Source organism: Bufo bufo, chromosome 9 (genome assembly GCF_905171765.1).
Source record: "Bufo bufo chromosome 9, aBufBuf1.1, whole genome shotgun sequence".
Lineage (NCBI taxonomy): Eukaryota > Metazoa > Chordata > Amphibia > Anura > Bufonidae > Bufo > Bufo bufo.
Window position 1 is genome coordinate 53,558,798 of NC_053397.1, and position 12,441 is coordinate 53,571,238.

General features: G+C 42.2%; 1 protein-coding gene across 5 annotated transcripts in view; it reads left to right on the forward strand.

Moving 5' to 3' along the window:
• EVI5 (ecotropic viral integration site 5) overlaps positions 1–12,441 on the forward strand; it is a 178,177-nt gene that overhangs the window by 94,964 nt on the left and 70,772 nt on the right. For 3 of the 5 annotated variants that reach the window (XM_040408653.1, XM_040408654.1, XM_040408657.1), the window contains 2 exons: positions 1,609–1,755; positions 10,203–10,337. In XM_040408653.1, coding sequence (XP_040264587.1) covers positions 1,609–1,755; positions 10,203–10,337 — 282 coding nt within the window. The remainder of the gene's footprint in view (positions 1–1,608; positions 1,756–10,202; positions 10,338–12,441) is intronic. The other 2 variants (XM_040408655.1, XM_040408656.1) reach the window with 1 other exon arrangement.

Consider the following 12,441-nt stretch of genomic DNA (forward strand, 5'->3'; position numbering starts at 1 on the left):
TATGTTTTATAATATGCAAATGACTTGAGGAGCAACGGGGGCGTTGCCATTACTCCTAGAGGCTCCTCTTTCTCTGCAACTGCTACACCCTCCACTTTGACATAGCTAGGTGTGATGACTTTTTCACTGCCTGGCCCTGTCAATCAAAGTGGAGAGGGCACGGGAGTGGCAGAAAGAGCTGGACTTTTAGGTGTAACGGCAACGCCCCCGTTGCTCCTAGAGTCTCATTTGCATATAATAAAACATCATTTTTCTCACACATATGAACATGGGACCAACACAGATGTCTTCAGCAGCCAAGTGCACATGTAACAGGTCAGCCGGTGTCATAGGTACAAATCTGCTGACAGATGTCCTTAAAAATCATATAGTTAAAAAACTAACTTTAGTCGGGTTTCCTTGGCCTAAAACTTGCTGATAGTAATGACTGCCTTTTAGCGGCAACTGGACTCACGAATGCCAAATTGACAGAGTTAAACATAGCTGTATTAAATGATTGTCACCCAGCTTTTCCGCGGAACTAGGACTAGAAAACACTTTTTCAGAAATGGCTCAGACAGATGCCCATAACTCAGGAATCCCCCAGCGATCACTTGACCAGCCAGACACTTTCCATGCAGTGACCTCTACAGGGGAAAAGTAGTATTAAATTGGCAGCCTTTCAGATGAATGGCTAACCATGTAATATATATATTTGGATCCATTGGGTCCTCCACAGCAAGAATCACTGATAGTACAGGTGGCCACACACATAAGAATAAAGTCGGCCATTCCGGCCAACTGTCGTTTGAAAAACTAGCGCGAGCGAGCATTCACCATCGCCGACGGCAGGATCTGTTGAAACTGCATGTTGATGGTATGATTGGCTGAATTCAGCCGATCACTTCCCATTGTGCTCAAGCACCAGGGAGTCTGTTTTTATTAAAAAAATTTAAACTGACCCCCTGGTCAGACAGTTTTTAGCTGGTGGGATGGTTCGTACAAACCATCCCATGGACAGCGGATCGGCCGCAATGCGCCCAATCATTATTTCTGAATGCAGGGCCAGCTTTCGTGCCTCTCCAGCTCATCATATAGATGTGCCCTGATAAGGACTATGGAAAGGGGTTTCCTTATGGAGGATTTACACGTGACTATTATTGGGCCAATGGTCGGCAACGAACGTTACGAACGTTACTGATAAGTAGCCATTTTAAAGCTGCCGCCAGTGAACGATGAAATGCTTGTTCACTGGGTGAATTTACTTTTTTTGCAGCACATTAAATCGTGCCATGTAAATGGCGATCTGCAGCTCAAACATTGAACCTGCGTGAGGATGGACAATGGAAGTAGTCCCGTAATTGCAGCGTGACAATGCAGCTCTCACCTCCTCTGGCGAGCAGTCCGTTATCTGGAAGGAACGGTTCGCTCCCGATCATTGCCTGCTCAGTCTGTGCTTGCCTTCAGTGAGACAATCCCACAGTAAATAATGACTTCTCTGACAAAATGGCTGCCTCTGTTTAAGCGACGCTTGCACTTTAAGAAGTGCTCTTTGAACGAATGTGCATTCAAACCAAACTCTCAAGGCTTTGTCTGGATTGCTCAAAAACCTTAAAATTATGTCCAAAGGGACAAGTGACAAGGGCCCAGGAGGCAGAGGAAAACTACCTCATTAAGCGGGAGCTGGCTACCATGAAACAGCAGAATGATGAATCCGGCTGTAAGCTGGAGCAAGCTCACCATGCCATCAGCGAGCTGCGGCAACAACAGCAATTGGTAAGGAGGCCGGCTGCACTTTGTCTGACCTGTGCTTCACTCTGCTTTCCTCTCTCTGCAGACCTCACAGATGATTTCGTTTCTTGCGGTGTTTGGAAATGATTTTGTTCTTCACTTAATAACTAAACAGCGTGTAGCTGCTGATTTTTACTTTTTCTTTTTCCCACTGTCTGAAAACTGATGTACCTGTGATTTCCTCCCGCAGTTTGCACCCGGAGTCGTGCTTGTGTAGGTTGGGTGCACGTAAGCCATACGTCATTAATCCTCTGAGAACATTTATAGCCTTGGAGGGTAATGACTGTAAAAAATCAGCAACATCCTCCCCCCACCTTTTTTAGATGCTGTTAATAAAGCAAAATGATAGCGAGTCCCATAAGGAGTTAAAATAACAGTGCGCGGCAGTATGTGTGACCATCCTACGGTTTAGTGGCAGTCTGTCAGCAATCTTGACTGTGCTAAACCTTTGACAGCACTAGGTAGGGGAAGAGGAGAGCAGGACAAACATAACTTTTGTGAACCTTTTATTATGTGAGTAGTGTGAACATGAAGTTTTATTCTGCTGCTCCTGCAGTGGCACCAGAGGCGGAGCTTTGCTATGGCATGCTCACTTCAATGAGTTGTTTCACAGCCCCTTCCCTCTGCTGAGTGACAGCTGTAGGATCCAACCAGGAGACCAGTACAGCCATCAGAGGGGAGGCGCTGTGAAGGAACTCTGCGCAGAGTGCAGTTCACAGTGAAGCTCTGCTTCCAGGACACTTGTAGAAGCAGAATCTGGCAGAATAAAAAACTGATATTCAAACTGCTCCTGATAATGGCACAAAAAATGTGTATGTTTTGCTCAACCGGGCTCACTACCTAGTGCTATCGGAAATTTAGCAGGGTCAAAACTGCTGATAGATCCCCTTTAATGGGGTTGCCCTATGCATATATATTAATTTTGTGCAATCGTGCAAAACATAGTAAGTTTCAATTAGAATTATTTAAAATATGCTCATATGTATAGATAGTGTTTATATGCTTATGTTGCCCCCTGGTGGTCTTTTGGTTCCCCATCAGAACAACCAGTGTATGTGGTCATGGGCTCAGTAGCTTAGACCACTTAGATTCTTTGGTACTTGGGGGCTGGCATGATCCTTGCTCTGATACAGGGGACCAGTAAGAGGACATTGTGGGCATTAAAATGATTCTGATTAAAAATTTTATGTTTTACCTAATTTTATATTGTAAATGAATATTTAATCGGGAGATGCCACACCAGAGCTCACAACTATTGTAAAAAGCTTCCTGTGGCCTATTCAGGCATCGTAAAGCACAACAATGCTGTATAGACATAACCTTAGGGTATGTTCACACATGGTGAAACATTTCTAACAAAATTGGTTTGTGGATTTTTCCGCAGATTTGCCTTTTGCATTTGAAAGAATGAAAGAGGTTTTCCAGGTTATAGATATTGATGACCCCAATATAGATCAATCATATAAAATTGGTGGGGGACTAATAGTCTGCTCCCCCACCATTCATCCGTTTGCAGCAGGTGCCGAAACTAGCCGAGAACGGAGCCGGAAGCATAGCTCCGTTCTCTATGTAGTGGGCGTGCCCTAAAAGATAGCCCTGTTCTGTCTAGTGGGCGTGCTAGGTTACTGCAGCTCAGCTGCCATTTCCTTGGATTAGAGCCGAGCTGCAGTAACATGACTTGGCCACTACATGGAGAACGGAGCTGTGCTTCTGACTAGGGCTGCAGCTAACTATTATTTTAGCAATAGCGTATTCTACTGGCTCATTTTCACCTTATGGACCAGGCCATTTTTTGCAAATCTGACCAGTGTCACTTTATGTGGTGATAACTTTAAAACGCTTTGACTTATCCAGGCCATTCTGAGATTGTTTTTTCGTCACATATTGTACTTCATGACACTAGTAAAATGGAGTAAAAAAAAAATGCATTTTTATTTATAAAAAAAATACCAAATTTGCCAAAAATTTTGAAAAATTTGCAAATTTCCACGTTTCAATTTCTCTACTCCTCCTATAATACATATTACCTATAAAAATAGTTATTACTTTACATTTCCCATATGTCTTCATGTTAGGATAATTTTGGGAATTACATTTTATTTTTGGGGGACGTTACAAGGCTTAGAAGTTTAGACGTAAATCTTGAAATTTCTCAAATGTTCAAAAAACAACTTTTTAAGGACCAGTTCAGGTCTGAAGTCACTTTTACATGATAGAAACCACCCAAAAATGACCCCATTCTAGAAACACCCCTCAAGGTATTCAAAACTGATTTTAGAAACGTTGTTAACCCTTTAGGTGTTCCACAAGAATTAATGGAAAATAGAGATACAACTTCAAAATTTCACTTTTTTGGCAGATTTTCCATTTTAATAATTTTTTTTTTCCAGTTACAAAGCAAGGGTTAACAGCCAAACAAAACTCTTTATTTATGGCCCTGATTCTGTAGTTTACCGAAACACCCCATATGTGGTCGTAATCCGCTGTACGGGCACACGGCAGGGCGCAGAAGGAAAGGAATGCCATACGGTTTTTGGAAGGCAGATTTTGCTGGACTGGTTTTTTTGACACCATGTCCCATTTGAAGCCCCCCCCCTGATGCACCCCTAGAGTAGAAACTCCAAAAAAGTGACCCCATTTTAGAAACTACGATATAGGGTGGAAGTTTTGTTGGTACTAGTTTAGGGTACATATGATTTTTGGTTCCTCTATTACACTTTTTGTGAGGCAAGGTAACAAGAAATAGCTTTTTTGGCACCGTTTTTTTAAATAAATTTATTTTTTATTTACAACATTCATCTGACAGGTTAGATCATGTGGTATTTTTATAGAGCAGGTTGTCACGGACGCGGCGATACCTAATAATATATATACAATTTTTTTTTATTTATGCAAGTTTTACACAATGATTTCATTTTTGAAACAAAAAAAATCATGTTTTAGTGTCTTAGTCTGAGAGCTATATTTTTTAAGTTTTTGGGCGATTATCTTAGGGTCTCATTTTTTGTGGAATGAGATGACTGATTGGCACTATTTTGGGGTGCATACGACTTTTTGATCGCTTGCTGTTGCACTTTTTGTGATGTAAGGTGACAAAAATATTGTTTAGCACAGTTTATTTTTTACGGTGTTCATCTGAGGGGTAAGGTCATGCGATATGTTTATATACAATTTTTTTACTTTACTTTTGGAAAAGGACGCTTTTTTTTTTTTTTTATACTTGAAACTGAATTTTTTGGTAAAAATGTAATTTTATAAACTTTTTTTTTTTCACTTTATTTTTTATCCCTCTATGGGACAGGGTCTGATCCTTGTTTCAATACAGCACAATACATCTGTGTTGTGCTGTATTGAACTGTTAGTGTCTTGCACTGTAAGACGCTAACAGTTGCCTAGGAGATCTGGTTGCTGGGCCTCTTAGGCTTCCGTACATGGCAGGCCCCAAGCCTTGGAATGGCTTGGGGCTGCCATAGCAACCATCGAGTCCCCGATGCATGAGGTGAAGTAGCGCAAACCTCGTCCTGGGTCGTTAAGGGGTTAATAGAGTACTCTAATAAGAAAAAATGAATTAATAGACTGTTTTCCTATATAAAAACTGATCAGACCCCCTGCCATCAGTCCCCAACACCCTTCACCCCCCCCCCCCCCGTGCAATAAGCCCAGGTGCATCAGTTCACCCCAGTGCCTTCATCGCCACTCCCCCACCCCAGTGCCTTCATCGCCACTCCCCCACCCCAGTGCCTTCATCGCCACTCCCCCACCCCAGTGCCTTCATCGCCACTCCCCCACCCCCCAGCCACACGGTCCATGAAAGCCCAGCCTGCCCTCCTCCTGACACCCGGAGTGCACAGCGTCATTGGTTGCTATGACTGTGCACTTCGGGCTCCCAGCCTTAGTCGCACCCCACCCCCTCAGTATCGCCAACTTAAATTTCCAGCAGGGGCGCCGCCGACACTCCATCGTTCTGCTCTGGGCCTGAAGTCACACAGCATGTCAGGTCACGGCACACGTACGTCAGGAGGTCAATGCAGCGCGGGACCATGGACGTGATGTGGAGTGTCCTTAGGCCCCCTGCTGGAAAGGTGAGTATTACGAGCGCATTGCGGGCCAGTGGGAGACCACAGAGCGGGAGTAATAGGAATCGCTTCGGTCGCGTGACGCACACGAATCCTCGATGCAAAAAATTTGCATTGAGGATTTTTTGGGTGTCAAATTACTCTATTTTAATTGAGTACTTGTTGCAGCCCAACTTCTGACTCTGTCTTGTCGGCTGCAAACATCTGATCGGTGGGAGTACAGACTGTTGGTCCCACACCAATCTGATATTGAGGATCTAAAAGAAACTCTTTAAAGGGTTTCCCTGGAACAGATAGTGATGATTTATCCTCAGGATAGGTCATCATTATCACATCAGCTGAAGTCACGGCATCCCCGGCGATTAGCTGTTTCAGGGAGCCGCTGCGCTCATCGGAGCTCTGGTAAGCGATGCAGAATCCTGAAAGCTTTCCAAAGACAGTGCTGTACATTGTGTAGTGGCTGTGTGTGGAATTGCAGCTCAGCCTCATTGGCTTGAATGGGACTGAGCTATAGCTAGGCCATGTGACCGATGTACAGTGATGTCACTGGCCTAGGAAGAGACTGTGGCGCTCCAGGCCTCTTCTAACAGCGGGTGTCCTGTGTGTCGCACCCCTGCAGATCTGATACCGGATCGCGGACCCATTCACTTGAATGGGTCCGCAATCACTTAGATGCGGAACAGAGGCACCGATCGGAAGCACTACGGAGTGCTTCCGTGGTGTTTCTGGACCTGCCTCCGCACCGCAAAAAAATTAGCGCATGCACTACTTTTTTGCGGTGCGGATCGTGGACCCCTTTCAAGTAAATGGGTTCGCGATCCGCATGCGGCTGCCCCACGTTTTGTGTCCTTGCATTGCGGACCGCATTTTGCGGTCTGCAGCCCTGGCATGGAGCCCTTACGTTCGTGGGCATGAGCCCTTAGTCTGGGAGCATTCATCACAGGAGTGTATGAACCAGAATGAAGAGGCCGGGGAGTTAGCTCTGCAGTGGTAATGTGTTTTAATGACGTGTAATGGAAGATGCTCATCAATTATACATTTGCTCAGGTTCATTACATGGCGTAGATCAGGAAGTGCGTGTAAAGCTCTCAGATGGTTGCAGCGTTAAATTACATTATGTAGTCCGAGGTTCAGTGACGCACACTCGTAGAGAACCAGTGCACATTTCACATTGACTCCATGTGGCAATTTTCATGTTATTACATACTTAAACCAATATTAATATCTAGTATAAAGCTTCATTTATTAGAATATATATATTTTGTGCATTATTGCTAGATTATTTATATATATATATATATATATATATATATATATATATATATATATATACACACACTCACTCACACTTGTGTTCAAAATAATAGCAGTCAGACATTACTAACCTGATCAACCACTGTTTTTGGTAGAAATGAGATTTCTACATGGCAAATTTACTAGCAGGTGTAGTAGAGTAATAGAAACCCAACGGTCATGACATGCATGCTGCTGATTCTCTGTAATTCAATCACTTATTGAAAAGGGCATGTTCAAAATAATAGCAGTGTGGAGTTCATTCATTCAATTCATTCTTTGAAAAACAGGTGGCAATTAATGCCCTTATTTAAGGAAGGAAGGCAGCAAATGTTGTACATGCTGGTTACAGTGCATTTCTCTCTGAAATTCTGAGGAAAATGGGTAGTTCCAGACATTGTTCAGAAGAACAGCGTACCTTGATTAAAAAGTTGATTGGAGAGGGGAAAACATAAAGAAGTGTCAGAAAATGATAGGCTGCTCAGCTAAAATGATCTCAAATGCTTTAAAATGGCAACCAAAACCTGAAAGACGTGGAAGAAAGCGAAAAACTACCATTCGAATGGATAGAAGAATAGCCAAAATGGCAAGGACTCAGCCAACAATCAGCTCCAGGAGGATCAGAGAAGGTCTAAAGTTACCTGTGAGTACTGTTACAATGAGAAGACACCTATGTGAAGCCAAGCTATCTGCAAGAAGCCCCCGCAAAGTCCCACTGTTGAAAAAAAGACATGTGCTGAAGAGGTTACAATTTGTCAAAGAGCACATTGACGGCCTAAAGAGACATTTTGTGGACTGATGAAAGTAAGATTGTTCTTTTTGGGTCTAGTGTCCGGAGACAGTTTGTCAGACGACCCCCAAACACTAAATTCAAGCCACAGACCACTGTGAAGACAGTGAAGCATGGTGGCGATCATGATATGGGGATGTTTCTCATACTACGGTGTTGGGCCTATTTATTGCAGACCAGGGATCATGGATCAGTTTGAATACATCAGAATACTTGAAGAGGTTATGCTGCCTTACGCTGAAAAGGAAATGCCCTTGAAATGGGTGTTCCAACAAGACAAAAGACCCCAAACACCCCAGTAAACGTGCAATATCTTGGTTCCAGACCAACAAGATTGACATTATGGAGTCGCCAGCCCAATCCCCGGATCTTAATCCAATAGAAAACTTCTGGGGTGCCATCAAAAATGCCGTTTGAGGCAAAACCAAGAAATAGAGAAAAACGGTGGAATGTAGTCCAATCATCCTGGGCTGGAATACCTGTTCACAGGGGCCAGAAGGTGGTAGACTCCGAGCAACACAGATGTCCAGCAGTGCTCAGAAACAGCGGTTATACAACTAAATATTAAAGTGATTCAAAGGAAAGCAAAATCTTCAAACATTTTTTAGTTTATATAGTGAATGTTTGAGTTTGTAAAGAAGAATACAAACACTGCTATTTTTTTGAACAGTCTAATATTCACTTTTCTTCAATTTTATTTGGAGGAACAATACAAATTTGTATTTATTTTTTTATACTTTATTATATACAGGAGTAATGCACAAAAAACTCAAATTGCAAGGTGTAAGTGGGTTCCTTTTTTTTTAATTTTTTTATTTTTATTTAGTACTCATGTTGATTTGAGCTTTAATGACCAGACTATTTTGCTCACCTACTGGTTAAAGCTTTTAAAATTAACTTTTAGTATTTTTTTTGCGAAAACATTATCCATTTCTGGGGAACGGAGCTTCAGATCAGCAAAATAAAACCGTATTCTAATCGGGTGAACAAGGCACTTACTAATGTATAGTGATTGTCCAGATTGTCGTCTTTGCTGGCTGGAATAATTTTTTCATCACTGCTCGGTTCCATGGTTATGACCACCCTGCAGTCCAGCAGCGTTGTTCGTGCTTGCACACTATAAGAAAAAGTCTCGGCCTGTGGTGGCCAAGACAGTGGGAGCACACATAATCTGGAACTCTCTTTCCTATAGTATGCAAGCACGGCCACCGCTGCTGGATTGCAGGGTGGTGGTATCCATCGAAACGAGCAGTGTATAATGTGATGGAAAAATGAATCCAACCAACAAAGGAGGCAATATGCACAATCACAATACATTAGTAGGTGCCTTGTATTAACTTTCTCTACACGATAAATGCTATTTGCAAAAGTTGCAGCACGGTGGCTCAGTGGTTAGCACTGGTGCCCTGCAGCGCTGGGGTCCTAGGTTCGATTCTGACCAAGGACAACATCTGCATGGAGTTTGTATGTTTTCTCTCCGTGTTTGCGTGGGTTTCCTCCCACACTCCAAAGTCATATTGATAGGCTTAGATTGTGAGCCCCATTGGGGACAGCGTGATTGTCTGTAAAGCTCTGCAGAATGTAGTAGCAATAAATGAGACAGCCCCTTTAAAGGGTAGTCCTAGTTTAAATATTTCTCGAGCAAACTGCAGAAAGGCTGTTAAGATGATGATAATAAAAAAACTCTTTCCATAGTTCCCCCTCTCATCCAGTCCTGCTGCTACGTCCTCAAACTTGCACATGCGCTGTGGGCTCTTAACGCCAGGCTAGGATCACGTGCACAATGTATGGCATGTGTTCCCGGACGTGTCCACCGCACGGTTTGATTTCATTCATTTTGATTTCTATAAACTAGATCTTCAAATGTCCATTTTAAGGTTCCAAACAGTGTGTGTACAGTGAAGAAATAAGCTGACAACCTTATAAAAAGTTTCAAAAAATTTGCATTTTTTTAAAATAATGGTTTTAAATCGCCTATTTGCCACAATCTAAATTCTATGTTAAGTGTTCGTTAAAAATACTAGGTGAAATTTAGGTGTTCCAGTATAAATGTTGTTTTTCTGTCATTTCATCTAACTGTTTTTGCTGTGCTCAATATTCTATCTGACACGAAAAACGCCAAAATATTATTTTCTTCTGTTGGCCATTTAACATTATTGTATAGGATAATTTTTCTTACAGCTGCGCAGTCAGTTCATTGGACGAATTCCTGTTTTTATTCATGTTCCTTAGTGGTCAGTTATGTACGTGGCTCATTATTATTGTTTCCACAGCATAAGTGTAGTCCTCGCTACTCGGAGGAGTTTGTGCTGCAACTAGAGAAAGAGCTGGTCCAGGCAAGGCTAAAAGAGGCCGAATCCCACTGTGCCATGAAGGACATGCAGGACAAGATGCTGGAAATCGAGAAGGTATTGGCTTGTGTTTTATGCAATATTATACATTTTGTTCTCTAGTTGACCATTTTTCTTCATTTATGTGGCCATGTAACAGCCGTGCTCCGAACTGTTCCTTGAGAGTCACATGTGGGCCCCCAGAGTCAGACCCCCTTCAGATACAACTGTGGACTAGTGGCCTCACAGAGATCATGTATAGCCTTACTAGGAATTGGTACAAAAAGTACCTTTTTGTAGTTTCTCCCTAGAACACACAACCAGGAAGAGAAGCTTTTCTTCTTGCTCCTCAACTTTTCAAACAAGTGCTGCACCCTGAATATTGCCTGGTATCATTTAAAAACTAAGATTGCGGCTTCTTAAAGTGAGCTATCCTATGATTGATGTGAAAAAATTAATTAAAAATTGGACATCCTTATATGTGCATGACAATCTGCTTCTATCAATGCTAGAACCAGCCCTGTACCTCACATAGGTCCAGAGATCTCCTCATTAGAGATGAGCGAACTTCTGTTTTAAGTTCGGCGTCTAAAGTTCGGCTTCCGGTTAGCGGAGGATCCTGATATGGATTCCGAATTCCGTTGTGGTCCGTGGTAGCTCTTCCTCCTGTAACTGCCACTGCTTCTAACTAAAGATATGGCTGGTGACAGTTGATTTAAGGGTACTTTCACACTTGCATTGTTGGATTCCGGCAGCCGGTTCAGTCGCTGGATCCGGCAATCTGTTTGCAAATGGTTACCATTTGTAGACTGATCCGGATGCGGATCAGTCTCCCAAATGCATTGCAATACTGGATCCATCTCTCCAGTTGAATTCCGGAAAAACTGATCCAGTATTTATCCTTTTCACGTTTTTCCAGAACACTACCGGCATTAATGCATTTCAATGGAAAATGATGCAAGTGTTCCCGAATTTTGGACAGAGAAAATACCGCAGCATGCTCTAGTATATTCTCTGTCCAAAAACCGTACAGTGACTGAACTGAAGACATCCTGATGCATCCTGAACAGATTGCTCTCCATTCAGAATGCATTAGGATTAAACTGACCAGTTTTTTTCCGGTATTGAGCCCCTAGGACGGAACTCAATACCGGAAAAGTTTAACACAAGTGTGAAAGTACCCTTACTGAGCTTGTGCGACCACCTCAGTCAGTTGGACAAGAAATAAGGAAAAGAATAAATCGCAGATGGCACTATACAGATACATTTTTATTGAATATCTCACTGTCTATACTGAATGTTTAATTACATCCAATTACAAAATTATTCAGATCCAGACGCTGGTTTGAAAAAATGTAGAATTTTTTTTCCACACCTTTAAGTGATAACAGAAACAAAATTTTAGCCCTTGTATTGTAGTTGGGCCAATCGATTTAAGGAGGTTTTTTTTTTTTTTTTTTTGCCGCAAACTGGCTGATAAAGTAACAAAAGTGCTAAAACTCCCTTTCCCAACCCCCTCCGATCCAGTGTTGATTCGGTTGCAGCGGTGACATGCCCCTACACCATGTGACCTCTTGCAGCATCGCTGGATCAAAGAGGGCTCAGGAAGGGGCGTTTAAGAGGGCTTTTTACATTTAAGAGCTTCTCTGCAGTTTGCACTTAGACAACCCCTATTAAGTCATGACTGTTACATTGGGTCTTTGCAGTGAAGGATTTATTTAACTTGAAAACCATCTTAAAACTGGGGTCCCAGTTTTAAAATGGTTCTCAAGTTGAATAATTGAAGTCTGAAGTTATTCAACGAAGTCTCGCAAGACTTTGGACATAAAGAATTTCACTTCCGCAAAGCCAATACATTTGCATGCTGCATGGATACGGGTCTCCGTACTGCATTCAAATGAAGTTTTGAACGAAGTGACTTCGGATCTATGATCCGAAGTGCGCTTTGCTCAACACTTGTGGATAACACTAAATATAGTTGCAGAGGCATGAATGCGAGTTTGGCTGGGTTCACATTACGTTTTTTTTTTCTATCCGTTCAACGTCTCCAAAAAATGTATACGTTAAACGGATGCCTCAGACTGATGCCATACAGTGGCATCTGTTTACTATAGAGTTCCATTCTAAAAAATATATATATATATATATATATAATATATATATATATATATATATATATATA